General features: G+C 34.5%; 4 protein-coding genes across 4 annotated transcripts; 3 read left to right on the plus strand and 1 right to left on the minus strand.

Moving 5' to 3' along the window:
• Positions 1-2,625: 2,625 nt before the first annotated feature.
• LOC104823664 lies at positions 2,626-3,879 on the plus strand. The gene is made up of 3 exons (XM_010555338.2): positions 2,626-3,016; positions 3,114-3,244; positions 3,492-3,879. The coding sequence occupies exons 1-3, from the start codon at positions 2,734-2,736 to the stop codon at positions 3,594-3,596; spliced, it is 519 nt and encodes a 172-aa protein (XP_010553640.1). The 5' UTR covers positions 2,626-2,733; the 3' UTR covers positions 3,597-3,879.
• Positions 3,880-6,155: 2,276 nt separating this feature from the next.
• Positions 6,156-7,823, plus strand: LOC104823665 (iron-sulfur assembly protein IscA, chloroplastic-like). Its single transcript, XM_010555339.1, has 3 exons — positions 6,156-6,364; positions 6,919-7,137; positions 7,525-7,823. The coding sequence occupies exons 1-3, from the start codon at positions 6,166-6,168 to the stop codon at positions 7,665-7,667; spliced, it is 561 nt and encodes a 186-aa protein (XP_010553641.1). The 5' UTR covers positions 6,156-6,165; the 3' UTR covers positions 7,668-7,823.
• A 516-nt stretch (positions 7,824-8,339) lies between these two features.
• Positions 8,340-9,683, minus strand: LOC104823666 (metalloendoproteinase 5-MMP). The gene has a single exon (XM_010555340.2). It carries the CDS (start codon positions 9,546-9,548, stop codon positions 8,421-8,423), a length of 1,128 nt encoding a protein of 375 aa, XP_010553642.1. The 5' UTR covers positions 9,549-9,683; the 3' UTR covers positions 8,340-8,420.
• A 3,093-nt stretch (positions 9,684-12,776) lies between these two features.
• Positions 12,777-14,284, plus strand: LOC104823668 (two-component response regulator ARR4). The gene is made up of 5 exons (XM_010555341.2): positions 12,777-13,097; positions 13,191-13,267; positions 13,369-13,446; positions 13,537-13,607; positions 13,697-14,284. Exons 1-5 carry the CDS (start codon positions 12,935-12,937, stop codon positions 14,064-14,066), a joined length of 759 nt encoding a protein of 252 aa, XP_010553643.1. The 5' UTR covers positions 12,777-12,934; the 3' UTR covers positions 14,067-14,284.
• The last annotated feature ends 2,806 nt before the right edge of the window (positions 14,285-17,090 follow it).

Here is a 17,090-nt window from a genome sequence, read left to right on the forward strand (position 1 = left end):
GTACACTTATTTTATGTTAGAAATTTTATACCAAGATTTTATAGTTAGATTCGAATCTTAATTAATAAAAAAAAAAAACTAAATACAGATCCAACTTAGAAGTTGCATTTTGTTGATATTTGTTAAGCATTCACCAATTCTTAAAAGAATCATAGCTATGAATTGATTTTTTTTTTGTTATAAAAGTTATATATATTATGCTGTTTCTAATTTCCTTTCCAGAAGATTGTGATAATGAAGACTATAGAGTATATAAAAAAAAAAAGATTAGTATAATTCCAGGTATAGTGGACTTGCAATTGGACCGTAGACCTTTGCCCCTTACAACTTACAAGTATTCGTTACGTTTATTTTAATTATCTTAATCCAATGAGATAATGCGTCTTTTATATGCCTGATCACTTAGTTCAGTGACTTAATTAATTATTCTTATTATTAAAATAATATTATCTCGAATACAAACACTTTTATAAAAAAAATAAAGAAATATTAACACCATATATGGACTACTGTATTTTTATAAAATGATTCTAGATCATCGCTCGCAACTAATTTGACTATTCGTATGATCTTTTCAACTTCAATGACTTAGTTTAATTTAAATAATACTCCCTCTATTTCTTAATAATTGACGTCATAAATAATAATTTTTGTTCATTTTAGATTTTTCAGGTAATTTTTTAAAATAATTTCCAGTTTTATTCTTATTAAAGCTATCTAAATCCAATAAATTCAATGTTTTTATGAACAAAATTTAATGAATATTAATTATATTTTAACTATTAAATAAGGGTATATATGAATTTTTTGATATTTTCTTAAAAAAATGAGAAAAAAAAAAGTTAAAACGTTAGTTATTAAAAAACGGAAGGAAGACCAATTTTATCTGTTTCTAGTTACTTGTTATTTCATTCACATGGAAATTACGTTCGGATAATAAGGAGTTTCTATGTGAAATTCTAAAAAATAAAAAAAATTCGTTCAATGTAACTTACATTTCCTAAAAATATTAAAGTTTTTATTTTGATTCAGATTCAAATGTTTTGGAAAGAATTATGAAATTTAACAAAACCCTAGCAATGATGAATCAAATAGAGCCCAAGGCTTTTATGGGTCCGAAAAGATGTGCTGCGTTAAAAGACAAATAAAAAATGAAAAATGTTTATTTATTTTTTTCAATTATTATAGTTTGTAATTTATTGGCCATACTTGAAAATTCAAATTAATCGGAATATCCGTTAATAATTGTCTCTAACTCAAAATTCGAGTTCAAACAATATCACACATTATTATGGTCAATCATCATAAATACCAAACAAAAATGAATGATTAAATCCAACCATATCTATATGTACAATCCTTGTCCAACTATTCACATATTTTAATAGTATTAATTTTTTATTATTCTTTTTGTTTTAATAAAAAAGCAAGAAACAAAATGGGAAAAACATATATGATTATAAACATTTATAACACACACATATGCATATTCATATATACACAAATACATATACATATCTACGTATGTACATACTTACACACACACACATATATATATATATACACATTTTCTAATCACTTTTTAATTTTGTTTTTGGAGAGTGAAAAATGGATAAAAATTGGGCGTGACCGACGCGTATCATACGTTGCGGTGTCCTTGTCCACCCAACCCCTATCCTTCCTCCACAATTTATTTTTCTTTTTTTAACATAAAACGGAACAAAATTGAAATAATTTCTTTTTGTATCCATCTCATATTAAATGAAATCATATGCGCCCATATATGAATGTACTATATATATATATATATATATATATATATATATATATAGAGAGAGAGAGAGAGAGAGAGAGAGAGAGAGAGGGAGAAGAAACAAAGACTATGGAGCAGCAGCCTACAATAGTCATATATATTCTCGTCCTTTCCTACATTATTTTGTTATAAATTTCAAGATTTTTCCCCTGTACCAATCCTGTAGTCATTCGGTCCAACTTGAACGTGTATTAAATGCGACATTGGAAAGTATTCTTATTTTATAAATAGATGGAATTTATATATTTGTGTTCCATTTATGTTCTCGTAATTAAGTAGTAAATATAGAACTAACAATTATATATATATATAAGTAGATAGAATTTGTTTTTCTTTTAACTTCGTTTGATATGAGAAATTCAGTCCTAACCAAAATTGAAGCATTAATCTTTAATTACACGATTCACAATATATATAAACCAGTAAACTATTTATTTTATTTCTTAAAATTAACAAGTTAGATGTCAATGCCATCGGTCCATGGTCCCCGGTGCCGGTAGCCCATCCGCTTTAAGTGACTATTGTATTGTTTCCAAGCAAAAAGAAAATGGCCAATATTAATATTATTAGAGGAAATTGGCGCTAATATACCTTGGGTTTAGGGTCACCCACGGTCAAATCTTCAAAAAAAAAAAAACTATGCGTTAAAATTAACCTAAGTGCCCGTACGATATACTCATAAAAATAATCACAACTTTATAACACATAATAATAAAAATGATAATTATAATTATAGTGATAATATAATTCTGGGTTCCACGTGTTTATAAGCAATGCAGAGTGGTGGACCTTACGTTTACGCTGTCAGGACAAAGACTTGTTTTGTTCCTCTTCCTTCTCCGTTTCCTTTATCTTTCTTCTTCCATCTCAATTTTTTTTAAGGAAAGGAGGAAATAAAAAATCATTTTTTTCCGGCGAAGATGGGGAATTGTCAGGCGGTGGATGCGGCGGCGCTGGTTCTGCAGCATCCCGACGGAAAAATCGACAGATACTACGGCGCCGTTTCAGTGAGCCAAGTCATGAAGATGTACCCTGGACACTACGTTTCCCTGATTATTCCGTTGCCGGAGACGAATATACCGGCGACGGCGTCATCGGACGACGAGAAGAGCCAGAGGGTCGTGAGGTTCACGCGCGTGAAGCTTCTCCGACCGACCGAGACTCTTGTCCTCGGCCATGCTTATAGGCTCATTACCTCACAAGGTCGGTTTGGTTTTTCTGTTTCTGCGTTTCTTGTGGAAGAAGTTAGGTCTTCGTCTTGTGGGTTGTTCTGAAAATGGTTTCTGGTTTGTGGGTTCAGAGGTTATGAAGGTTTTGCGGGCGAAGAAACACGCGAAGACGAAGAGGCACCAGAGAGAGACAACGTTGAAGAAGCAACCTGATCAGAAGAGGGTTCCTGAAGAATCTGAAGATTCCGACAAGGATCTCCTGGTAAGAATATTCTGGATGATTCAGAGTTATGTCCTGAAACAATCCGAATCTGTGAACTACATTCGAACTTAAAATGTTCGGACACTGAAACTGATGCAACTCCAGCTTGTGAAACTAGGGTTTGTGCTAAAAGATCAAATCTTTGCCAAAAAAGATTACTTCTTTTTTTCCTGGGTTTTCGTTTTTTTGCGAATATCGTCGTGTAAGATCGAGATTCCAAGGGAAATTAATCATGGGTTTTCATCAGGAAACGAAACAAGAGAGACAACCACCGGTGCTGACAAGTTCTGCATCATCCAAGTCAAGAACATGGAGGCCATCGTTGCAGAGCATCTCTGAGGCTGCAAGTTGATTTTGATTTGCTTAAGGGACAAGAAAAGAAAAAAAAAAAAAGAAAGTCTCTATATGTAAATCAGCAGATGGATCTGAGGAGAGAAAGAGAGAGAGAGAGAGAGAGAGAGAGAGAGAGACTGTAATGAGTAATCTCTCTCCGTGCCTTCATGTTCTTGCAGAGAGAATGGATAGACGAAATCAAGATCAAGATGGCAAGGGAGATTCTTTGTCTGATGTGTACAGATCCAAGTGATGTTTTTGTTTGATATAAAATTTGATTTTCAAGAATATATTTTTGAACCCGTGAGGCTTTTGCTCTCAAAGACTCCAGTTGGTTTCTTTTTATTCGTTTTTTTTTATACCAAAATTATTCGCAAAAAAAAAAAAAAAGATAAATAAAAAATATCCGTAAAAAGTGAAGAAAAGAACAACATACGAAGTCTTGCCAATGGCTTTTGTATTGTGTGGATAAGTTCACAAGTCAGATTGATTGCGGAATCTGCTAAATCCCAATCAGTTCTTTTCACATTTAGTATCTAACAGCTTGTTTTTATCCAACATCGTCCAATTTTCGACATTCACACTATTCGGGTATCCGAGATTTTCAAGGTATTCGAATCCGAATCTCTTACATTTCGAAGCTCGGACTCCGTTAAAACGTTTCGGATATTAGAACTTCGAATCCATGGGAATATCCGAAATACTCGAATAACATCGGGCTACCCGACCGGTGAAAACAACAGACCGAGCCATCTAAGGCGAGAAGGAGGTCGAGGCACCCGAGGAACAGAGGAGGATGAGGCATGGTGAGGTGTCGAAGGCGAGGACAAACCCTCACACTAATCCTCAATGAATCCGACCCACCATACGGGTACCCGTGGTCTCGACACTCAGATACCCAAAGAGTCAAAGATCGGATTCTCACAGTCCGCACTCGTCCAGTCGATAGGCGAATACCGGATGTTTTGGATACCCGGTTCGCGAAAACCTGGTAAGTTATCCGAAAATCAGAGTTTTTGTGTGTGTGTGTGTGTGTCTAACCCTACAAGCAAGCAAGCAAGCAAGGCTATGGTTGAGTTGGTATCTCACCTAACTGAGGATTTGATTTGGAAACCTAATGGTAACAGTAATAGGTAGCGGTCCATTCCTTTAGAGAGTATCTGCCTTGTCCTGGAAAGCTATGGCCATGAACGTTCCTGGTCCTCCTCCCTTGCCATTAATTATTATTGTCCAAATGATCTGTTCTGTCCGGTCGGAATCTCCAACCAAAAAAAAAAAAACAGGGACATGAACTAAGGTTGAGGAAAATCCATTAATCAAGTTTGGATTCGGATAATTGGGTTCACCCGCAAGTAATTGAATAAACACAGTCAGTATAATCACATTTTCTAATTATTGTGTATATTTTTTTTGAGATATTATATGAAACCCCCCACTCAAATCTCTAGAAATTTAGGTTAGAATTCGGATAATCCAAATCTAACTCTTATTAATACATGTTATCCGAACCTCATCCTTGGTAATTCACATATTATAAAAAAAAAAACTCTTATTAATACATTATAATTATTTTGAAATTTTTTTTTATTTTTTGTATTTAAATCACGTTTACAAACCGAAAATTTTTTCGGCTACTCAACCAAAACGAATCGAAAGATGTTCGAATTCATATTCGAGTTACCCGAAAACCTCAAAATTTTCTCAAAATGACAAAATCATTCTGAAATTCAAGACAGAATATCTACTACGACATTAGAAATATCAGACTTAAAAAGGATTTTATAATATAACCAATTAACGATAACGAAAGAAGCAAAACTTCTTCTTAATCCAGGTTCGAATCTCCATTTAACAATGATATTTACATGAATTTTTCTGATCGTTGAAAGATATAATTAGATTAAAAAATACGATAAATTTTCGAATTATAAAAAAAAAACTAATTTGGTCGCCCACATTTGTTGTTTTGGTATTATTAAGATGCTACTCGTTTCGGTAGTTCAGGTTATTCGATTATAGAACATTTTTACCATTTGATTGTTATCATAAATTCTGTTTTATTCAATTTCGGTTTTGGTTCGAATAAACATGTTTATTTTCTTAATTAATTTTCCAGATTTTTTTAATTCGGTTTATTCATTCTCCTAAAAAGTTTGATTTCTAGGTTTTTGGGGTTCGTTTCTTTCTATGATTCAATTTCAGACCCATGAAAGCAACGGGTGGGTTAGAACAATCCGATGTCTTAACCTGAAGTGTCGGTTAAGATTACAAAAAATAAATTTTTTAAATTAAATATAACTCTTTAAAAACTTAATCCAAATTAATCCGAATAAAATCAAATCTAAACAACCTCAATATACGAGATGAATAATATAATTTTCATAACAATTTAGAAAAAAAATATATTGAACCGAAAATAAAACACAAACCCCAAATGTCACCCCTAATCTAAAGTACATAAGGTGCAGCAAAAAAACATGTGATCCTAAATAATATAGTCTTTTTTTTATAATATCTACGATTTTCAACGGCTGAGATCTGCCGATACAAATATTAATCCCTCATCATCACGACTGTCTGACTCTTGAATGAAACTCTTCTGCTCGAAGACGGGCAAAACAATGGCGTCCTTTGGAATCGCGACGCAGAATCCAGCATTTCTTCGGCTAAGAACCTGGAACATACGATCTGATTCTGCCGCACGATGCAATTCGGTTTCCTTCCGCGGCTCGAATTCGAGTTTCGGTCGGATTAAGCGACTCTCCGTTCGATCCGCTTCAGCTCCAGGTGCGAATCGATTCATATACTGATTTGTATCCCTTTTTGCTTATGTGAACCTTCTTAGCTTCGGATTTCGTTTGCAAAATAGGAAAAACATTGATTGATTCGTGATACCCCTTTTGGTTCTGACGAATTTTTGGTGAATTCCTTAATCTTTCCCTGCAATTCTTTTTTTTATGTTGGTGAAAAAAATATTTTTTCTGATGAGCGAAATAGGGTTGGTATTCGTTCCGGGATGTTGTCAATTTTGTCTGTGTAGCTTTGATTCTGTGAAATTGAACTCTGAAATCATTCTAATTGTCGTGGAATATATATATATATATGTGTGTGTGTGTGTGTGTGTGTGTGTGTATATATATGATTACAGTTTCGACATGGTGAACACAGATTGAAATATAGGCTGATACAGTGCTTATATTTCACTCATCAGTTTGGTTTTGTTGGAGGAGATGAACTCTGACTTGCTTCTTGTTTATGTATCTTAATTTCTCGTACAATCTATACTGTGATGGTTGGGTTTCCATTTCATGAGAGCTGCTGACGGTTCTTGGATTTCTCAGTGACGTCTGCAACCGAGGGAGTCAAGCCTGCGATTTCTCTCACGGATAATGCGCTTAAGCATTTGAATAAGATGAGGTCGGATCGTGGGGAAGATCTGTGCTTAAGAATCGGTGTGAAACAGGGAGGATGCTCGGGCATGTCTTACACTATGGACTTGGAGAATAGGGCTAACGCAAGACCAGATGACTCGATCATAGAATATGAGGGATTCACGATAGGTAAGTTCGCTTTCTGCTTTCGTGTTATTTGGACCCACCTTTCATTTCTTGATGAACCAGGAGTTAGATCACCGAATTGCTTGATGATGGATCTCCCCTTTTGTATATCTTGTTGTTTACTTCCTCCTTTCTGATTCTGGGCCCTGACATGTCAAAATCTTTCGACATACATCTATAATGATCGATCTTTTTAGTTAAGAAGTTGACTCTTTGGCTTTCAAGTCCGGAAATCCGGCTTGAGAGTGGTAAGGCAGCTGTTGATCGGCGATTGTCGGTGCCCGTTTTGATTTTGTCTCACGGGTTGAGTATCCCTAAAAGAAGGGAGGGCTGGGGGAATGTCTGTAACACGAGGCTAAGAGTATCCCTTTGTGTCTCTGTCTAATGCAGTGTGTGATCCAAAGAGCCTGCTTTTCCTATTCGGCATGCAATTGGATTACAGTGACTCTCTGATAGGAGGAGGTTTCTCTTTCAAGAACCCTAACGCTACACAAACCTGTGGGTGTGGGAAATCCTTTGCTGCTGACATGTGAATGTGACATGCTTCTGTAGAAACTTTGTGCGATCACCTCTGAATTGTCAGCAGTTTGATGCTGTTGTTACTTGTATTTGGAGGGAACGAAACTTACACCTGCAACGAATAATCGATGATATTATGGCGCATTCTTCAGTTGCGGTTTCACCAAAAATTTACGTACAAGAACTGCTATTGTCAAATGTCTTGCCTTGCTGATGGCATGAAAACTCGTTCAGGCCTTCTCCCTGGTTTGATTTGGAGCTTTACCCATCTTTGCTTCCCTTTTTCGTGGATACGTCGAGCCCGTTTTCTCCTCTCTCGCTTCTCGGACTTAAGGGCGTATCCATCCCGCGGGTATCCAAAATTCGGGTAGAATCCAGTCTTCAATTCGAATTCAGGTTCTGTCCGGATCCCTTGTACTAACTAATCTTATTTGTTTATATATTATATATATATAGATATATAAACATTATGCCTAACTTGACCATGTTTAATGAATGATTACTAAAAATGGGGAAGACCTAGTTGACGAATAAAGGAACATATACGAGGAGTGGGTAATGTCCTATATATGCGTAAGAATATCTATTTACATGTCTGATCTTTAAAACAAGATCTGTGGGGAAATCTTCATTTCTTTTTCGGGTGATATTTGTTTTTACCACAAATAATTATGATGAATGCCATATGTTTTGGACACTATTTATATAAATGATAATTTATTGATTACAAAAATCAGCGAAAAAGAAACAATAAAAGAAAGTATGTCCTATAGAACCAAAAAACCTATGACCAATAATAATAGGCTCAGTCCTCTCCACCGGGAACCGCCATTGATGAAGCTTTCAGCTCCACCGCTGGTCTCCCTCCCCCGACTAGAATTCTCCGACGATGCTGTTCCGTCAGGGTTTCCGCCGTACAAATGCTGAATCCCTTCGATGTCATCCTTCGCCAGCTCCACTTTCCGATCTCCTCCGGCGATCGTCGGATACATAATCGCATCTTTCACCGACGAGTGCCCTAAGCCAAGCAAATGCCCGATCTCATGAACCGCCACCGATTCCAGATCCACCAGCGACGTCACCGACAGAATCCTCCGGTTTTCTCCGCCGCCGTCGGAGATCAGCCAGTCCTCGTCGCCGTCGAGGTGGAACATCCCCGTCGGCGGAGAAGACGCGTGCGCAAGCGTTCCCATAGCTCCGTCGAACGGCTCCCCGTCACCGTGGTCGCCGGAGAAGAATCCGATCACTATGTCGGCTCGAAGGAGAGATCCTGAGCGCGTGAATCTCAGCGGCGTTACATTCGCCCAGCGATCGAAGGCGCGTGAGAACACACGTTTCACGTCCTCGGTGAGGTTGTTCTGCGGAACGAAGGCGTAGATGAGATCTCGCTTCCTCGCCGGCCACCTAGGCTTCCCTGGGAAGAACGAGTACCGCTTCGTCGTCCGGATCCGAGCTGCGCCTGCTGTCATCGCCGTCTTTTGGAAACCTTTTCCGGCGTTCATATCGGAGGATCCGTCGATCACATCGGAGTTTCCGCATCTCGGCAGCACGATCTGTCGGAGAGTCGCCGCATCAAGTTCGCCAGTGACTTTGAGGTCGAAGTTCTTCTGGTAGATCCTGATCGCCGATTCGAGTACGTCATCGAAGTCGTCGGTGAAGTTCCCCGTAGCGGCGGTGGTGATGTAGCCGAAGCGACGGAAGTACTGCTTGAGCTTGGAAAGGCCGGACACTCTGTCGCCGGCGTGACAGCCGGCGAGTTTGTGGAAGTAATCCCACGCGCCGCGCGTGGCGTTAAGGATCTGTAGCGGTGGTATAGATGTCACGTTGAGGTAGAATTTGGCTGTGATGGGAGACGCTGTGAGGAAACACAACACTGTTAGAAGCTGAAACCTCATTTTTCCGGAAAAAGTTTTTTTTTGTTTTTTAAAAAAAAAAGAGAGGAAATAGAAGACGAAGATGTGAAACGGCGACGTTTTGTACGGAGTGAAGTGAAGCTTTGCATTACTGAAGAAAATGATCTTAATTTCACGCGGTTACGTTGACTTGTGAATATCCTAATTTGACTGCACCGAAAAAAGACAATTAAAAAATACAAAAGCTTTATTAAAATATTACGCTGCATTGTTAATAAAAAAATGGTCTAACTAGTTTAACCAAAAATAAATCACGTCTTTTTAAAATTTATTGAATAACGTAGTTTATTAAATTCGATTATAAATTTGTAGTTTTTCCATTAATATGGTATATTAATGATTAAGTTTATTGGCATTATTAATGATAAAATTAATAACATTTTTAGAATAATATAAATACTTTTATTTATTAAATAAATAGTAAGATTCAAAATACGAATGATTAATTTGAAAAATGAATAATTTTTATACATTTTTTAAAAATCGGAATTATTTGTAAACTGATGTTCCAAAAGAAATATTTTATTGTTTACTTAAAAAAGTGATTTGTATGGAAACGTTTTTTTTTTCTAATGAATAATGGGTGAATGGGTTACATGGATTAAACCCAACCCATCAATAAATAAGACCCATTAAGTGTATCCATATCCAATTATTAATGGGTTGTGTTACAATAATAACCCATATGGGTGTTGTCCGAAACTGACAAAGCTTAGAAATGTGATTTGATTCTTAGTTAAAGATTTTAGCATTCAAATATATCCCTTGACTGACGTTTTCCTTCAAGAAGGTTTATTCTCTTTATTGGATACTTGAAAATTTTATATTATACGAATATATATTCGGATGTCTTGGATATAAAATTTGAAATCTGATTTTGTATCTAAGAGTTTTAGATATTCGAATTTCGGATATTAAAAGAATAATCAAAATATCTATAAATAGCTAAAGTCAATGTAAGACAATTAAAGATATTTTTTTTAAAAAAGACTACAAAAAGTTTTATAATTTTAATAATAAATATTAGAGCATATTTTAATACAGTTAACAATTTAGATTATACGAACATTGAATATGGAGTTTGTCTTTCTAACAATTTGCTGTATGATATCTTTTATTATTATCCTTAGTTTAATGTTTATATAAATTATATGAACATATTTATCTCTATTTTTTTTTAATATGGATAATAGAAACTCAACCACCTAGAAGAATTTAGTTCATATCTCTGCTTTAGGAAGTATCTATAAAGAAATTTGTATCTCGTCGAGCTAATAAATTTTATTTTATTAACAAAAAAATATATATTTTTTTTCCTTCGTGGATGCATGGAATGGAATACGAAGGCTTTTGCTTAGGTCGCGGAAGAGACCATTGGAAAGGAAAAAGGGGCCTTTTCTAAATAATAGTAAATAATCTTTTTCGGAAAGACAAAGCAAGGAAAAGCAATCTCCAAGATTTGATACGCTGTCTTGACAAAAATTATTAAAATTAAAATAATCGATTGTAATTGAATCCAAATGTAAAATTGAAAAAATAAAAGTAATTTTTTTAATTAAAATTCCAATTTTAAGGATGTCGAACCCGAATATAATTTTTAACTATAAATTATTCGACATAAAATATAAAAATAGTCAACAACAAATATTTTTTTTGTAAAAAAAATATTGTTTTTATTAAAAATCGGATTTTAAATCAAATAATCAAACCCAAAAAAAAAGGGGAAAAGGCTAAGACTTTGAAAAGAAAGGTTTAATGGGTCCCAGTTAGATTACGTTGGGCCCTCACAAGATCCCTAATTTAATGTGGACCTCTTCCATGACTTTGTCCCCTTTCTGATTTGGTCAATTTTGAAATTTGTGTCATTGTAAATCCTCTCACTGTCTGTCTTTTCATTTTTCCACACGTTTTTTTAAGTTTCATAATAAATAAATAAAAACCATTATGATTTTTATTTACACGTTTAATTGAAGATTCCTGTTGTTTTGGTTTGAATGCCAGTTCTACTACATTATATTTACACCTAAGTATCGATACTTTCATTTTCTGTATCCAAATTGGGTCTAGTATAAAATTATAATAAAAGATATCGATTTCATTTTACTTATATCATAAAAATTGTAGATATTTTATCCAAAAAATGTAGATAAAATGATTTGGTCGTATTTGGTTTGGATGAGGTTATATTTTTTTAACACATTTTATATACTTTTTATGAGCAAAAATATATATTTCTTAAACAAGTAATTATTTTAATTAAAATTTTAAAATAAAAATTATAAACAATAGAATCCAATCTAAAATCAAAACAAAACACTAAATACTAATTAAGAATGTTCAAAATAGAGTGGACAAAAATATTTAAAGTTTGGATACGAAAATTGGATATTCATATTTTAACGAGATAGAGATCATATTTAATATGTCTATAATCCAAAATTCGGTTTTGGGTTCATATTCTCGAATTGGATAATTACCCATAGATGTCTAAATAATAATAAAAATAATCAATACATGTATTTATTTATACAACAAAACTATGGTATTATTATACAGTTATTTTGGATTTACATATCTTTTAATAATTTTTTAAATTATTTGTATACAATCTATGAGCTTGTAAGATTTAATTAAAATATATTAAAATATGTCGGGTTCAGATACAAAATTTATCATACTCGGATTTAAATTCGGATATGCTAAAAATTTCGGATACCACCCTACTTCAAAGTGTACAATTGCGGATACCACTCTATTTCGGACAACATTGGCAAGTAATTTTGTACTTATATCTCGCGATACGCATTGTCTCCCCCCAAATCCTTACGGTTCCTTCGTACCTATTTTTTATTTTATTTATTTATTACGATTTATAAACACTATTATCTATCAGAGCAATGGATTCCACGGGATTCTTAGAAATTTCCAATTTCAACCCCAAAACAGAAAAAAAATATCCGATTTTTTTTAATATTCAACAAAAATCGAATACTCAATAAAATAACACACAAAATATTAAATCACCGATAATTAATATATTTTAAATATTTTATTTATAGATATCCGAACATTTAAATTATTTTAAAATATTATAAAATTTTCCATATCTAATACGAAATAATAATAAAAAAAACCCCACCAATTTGCACATAAAATACCAAACATTTTCTCGGGTTTTATCTGCTGGAGAAAAAAAATTTTAAAATCTCTAAAAAGATTTTGTGTAGCGAGAGGTACATAAAGAAAGCTCATAGACAACAGAGGGAGACGTCAGACGATTTGCCGTGTTGTTTGTTTGCTTTTTCTCCTAATAAAATTCTCTCGTCCATCGGAAGCGAGAATTCGGATCGGCTTCGGTGTCGTTCTCAATGGCAGGAGATGGTGGCGTTTCCTGCCTCCGGAGGCCGGAGATAATCGGCGGTTTGGAACCTACGGCGGCGGAGATGGATGAAGTTCACGTTCTCGCCGTCGATGACAGCCTCGTCGATCGGATTGTAATCGAGAAATTGCTTAGGATTACCTCGTGCAAAGGTTTGTTCGAAATCTATTCTTGGAAACGTTTCAGACACTGCTTTTCCGATGTTTTTCGCCGGAGATTCCGAATTTTTCCGGCGATTCGTGCAGTGACTGCGGTCGACAGTGGATGGGGAGCTCTGCAATTCTTAGGGTTAGATGAAGAGAAGAATAGCTCCGGATTTGATGTAAGTCAAGTCCTCGAATTATGCCACATTGTTTGTGTAGAGGAGAGCTTTTTGGGGATTGTGGTTTTTTATGATTTGTGTTTCCAACTTTGGAATTTCAGAAATTGAAGGTTGATCTGATCATCACCGACTACTGTATGCCCGGAATGACCGGCTACGAGCTTCTGAAAAAGATTAAGGTTAGAATCTCCCCGCCGTTCCTCCCCAAATCGAAAAGAAAAATCAAATTCGATTTCTGCATTTTGAGAATTGCCGATTTCTCTCAACAGGAATCGTCAAGTTTCCGTGAAATTCCTGTCGTAATCATGTCGTCAGAGAACGTGTTGGCGCGAATCGACAGGTGAATTTCTAATCAAATAATTTCACATTTGAATCTTGGATCTGATAATGTTCATCCAATCGAAGCTGAAAATTTTTGAATATCCGCAGATGCTTGGAGGAAGGTGCGGAGGATTTCTTGCTTAAACCGGTGAAACTCGCCGACGTGAAACGCCTGAGAAACTACATGACCAAAGACATCAAAGTCCCCAGCGGAAACAAACGAAAGCTTCCAGAAGAATCGGGTCATCTCTCACCTCCTCCACCGCCGCCTTCGCCACCTCCGCCGTCGTCCACGTCACCGGATTCTTCCGATTCCTCTCAACCTCCGTCTCCGGCGGAGATTTTATCCATCTCATCGCCTCCGTCTCCACCAGACGAAGTCTCGCCGTCTACACCGCCGCCTTCTCCGGAGATTTCGCCGCCTCCGGCGGATTCGTCGAGCAGACGGCAGAAGATGACGAGTCCCGGATTAGATTAGAAACGAAAAAATGTGCTTTTCCGGGATCCGTGTAATGTTTTCTCCGTTAACTTTTTCTTTGACGGTTTTTTTCATTCCGGGTTGACGCCGTCAGTTAAATAGATGCTCCCTTTTCCTTAGCTCCCCACGTGTACTTTTTTTTTTACTTTCCTAAAATGTCTAAATTTTATTTATTCCAGTAAAATGTAATGACGGTATTTTAACTAAATGTTCTCTCAGGGTCTCAGACTATAATATAATAAAATATTTATCCGTGTAGATTAAATTATATTAGGAATGTATATGAGTAAATATTTTCATTTCTTTTGGTAATCACGTTTAGATTTGTTTTCGTGGAAGATGAGATTTGGGAGGTGATTTTTATAATAATTTTATGTGGATAGTGTCAGCAATTGATTATTTTATTTTATTTTGTGTCCTATAATGTAAGACATTATAAATTTAATATCATTATATATAAGCCCATTTCATAGTTGGGTCCTAATTATGTTTGTTTAATAGGCAACATGAAAATATCTTCACCACCGCCCTATTTGATTCAACCTTCTGGGAAATTAACAATGTTCTATTTAAAACGAGATTGTCATTAATTTGGTTATAATTTTTAAAATCAAATTAATCAATTTCAAATTGAATATGAAACAAATGTAAAAAGAACCGAAACATTCTGTTTCAATCCAACATATACAGGAAGATATAATTTGGTATTTATAAGATATTTAGTTTCATCAGTATTGTATATACGGTAATAAGATCACAATCTATTTCTATTGTCATTAAAATGATATAGTTAATATTTAAAATAATTTATATAAAATAATATAAACCTTATATATGCATATGTATATATGTACACTGTGTAGAGTTGGAAATGGGTAACATGTGTCCCCTGTGGAAGGGGCAATTCTTTTGTCTTTTTATTTTTTTTGTATCTTTGATTTTGATATGCTCTTCTGGCAATTATACCTTAAAGGCCATCCCATTCCCTGCAGTTCACCGTCCACTATATGCTTACGGACAATCAAAGATTTGCTGAGTTGTTTCCCGTTTTGGAATTTGCATATTTAAATAAATAAATAAATAATTATTGAACATGCAGTTTGTGTTTTATATTTTAGCAACTTTATATCCTTTTTTTGGTGCCTTTTTCAAATTTTTCAATCGGAATTATCCTTAGTAATTGATTGATATATAAATATCTCTTTATAGAAAACAATGGAGTATTTGTGTTTGGTTTCGATCCTTAATATATTAACATGTTTAAAAGCAAAAAATCAAACATAAAATATTTTTTATAAAAATAATCTTTTTATTGAACAATGCAGATAATTCTAGATTTAAAAAAAATTAGATTGATTCAATTTTAAGACCGGTTTGAAAAGACATAGTATTTTTTTTTTTCTTAATATTTTCAGACAAATATTCATAGGTTTGTAAATTGTTTTCGAATTTTAAAAAAAAAAACAAGATGGAATAATATCATATGATACATTCGTGCAATAGAGAAAAACATTACCCTAAACCCACATCGCACAGCACGTAACGTATCTCAATATAAATATGGATTTAGATGCAATGTATAATATTATTGAAGACAACAAAATCAGCTTCCCAAGATCCTCCCACGTTTGGCCTTCAATCATCATTTTCCTTTTAATTTTCTTTCCCAATAAAATACAAATGTATTCGAAATTGTATGTGATTTTAAAAATATTAGTTATAACTGTTTAAAAATGATTAAATTTATAGAATTATTTAAAATAAAAAATAGTTTTAAAAATTTAAACATATATATATATATATATATATATATATTTAGAAAATTAGAGTCTTTTATTGATTTTTTTTAAAAAACTAAATAATCGTAATTTTATAAAACTAATCTAGAAATAATCCAATCGAATGTAAATATAAAAATAAACCATATGAGTTCAAATTGATGCAGAATAATACGATTACGAGTTCTAGATTTAATTACGATTTACATATATAATTATTCTCATAAATTAAAATCAATTATAGTTGGCAGTATTGTCGTTTGTGTGTGTGTGTGAATATATATATATATATATTGTATTTTGCATTTAGTATAATTTCTGTTTGTTGAGAATTATTTTCTAATGTATACGTAGATCCATTTGGTCCTCATAATATTTAATGGGCTTATTTTGTAATTTGCATATATTTTGTTAGTGGCCCAATAATAGATTATGTAATGAACCAACCAAAGTAAAGTCATGGGCTAACAATGTTCGGACCATATCGGCAAATTATCCACGTCATTATGAAGTCAGAATCAAACACATCTTTTCTTATCATTTGTATATTTAATTAAAAGTAACATATTTGTAACTAATCATATGAATTTACAAAACCATAACAGGGACCTCAAATAATCTGAAATCACTGGTGATTTATTTTCAAATCTAAAAAAAAATTATTTTTTTTAAAAAATATGTATATTAGATTTTCAAATTTCGCAAACTAGTTCACCATAAAGACAAGGGTGTTTTCGTAATTTCTGCCGATTCAGACCACTGAACGCAGCCTCTACGCGTTTGACGGACCTTTTGTTCTCTCATTGACTCGTAAAGATTCAAAAGTAATTTTCCAGTTTTCAATAATTTGTACAAAAAATTATCATCTTCTAAGAAACAATCTCGAGGTTCGCCGGGAAACTTCGAAATCCTCCGGCTGCCGGCGATTCTTTCCTCCGGTGAACTACCCCGGCACCATGTCGTTCCTCTTCCGTAAGAACGGGAGCTCGCGGCGGCGCCGAATTAGAGACAAGCTTCGCGGCCGGAGCTCCGACAATAAAGAAGTCGATAGATTCCACCGCGACAGCGATGGATCAGGTTCTTCGCCGCGACGGCCGCCTCCGTCTCCGTGGGGGTTTCTATTTCCCGATGATTTTGTTCGGATTGATGGGAACCTTAAGGCAGTTATCGTTGATGAGGACGGATTGGATGTGATTTACTGGAGAAGACTTCTGGAGCTCGAAAACGGCGGGAAAATTAGAAACCC

The sequence above is a fragment of the Tarenaya hassleriana genome, unplaced genomic scaffold, assembly GCF_000463585.1.
Source record: "Tarenaya hassleriana unplaced genomic scaffold, ASM46358v1 Cleome4, whole genome shotgun sequence".
NCBI classification, from domain to species: domain Eukaryota; kingdom Viridiplantae; phylum Streptophyta; class Magnoliopsida; order Brassicales; family Cleomaceae; genus Tarenaya; species Tarenaya hassleriana.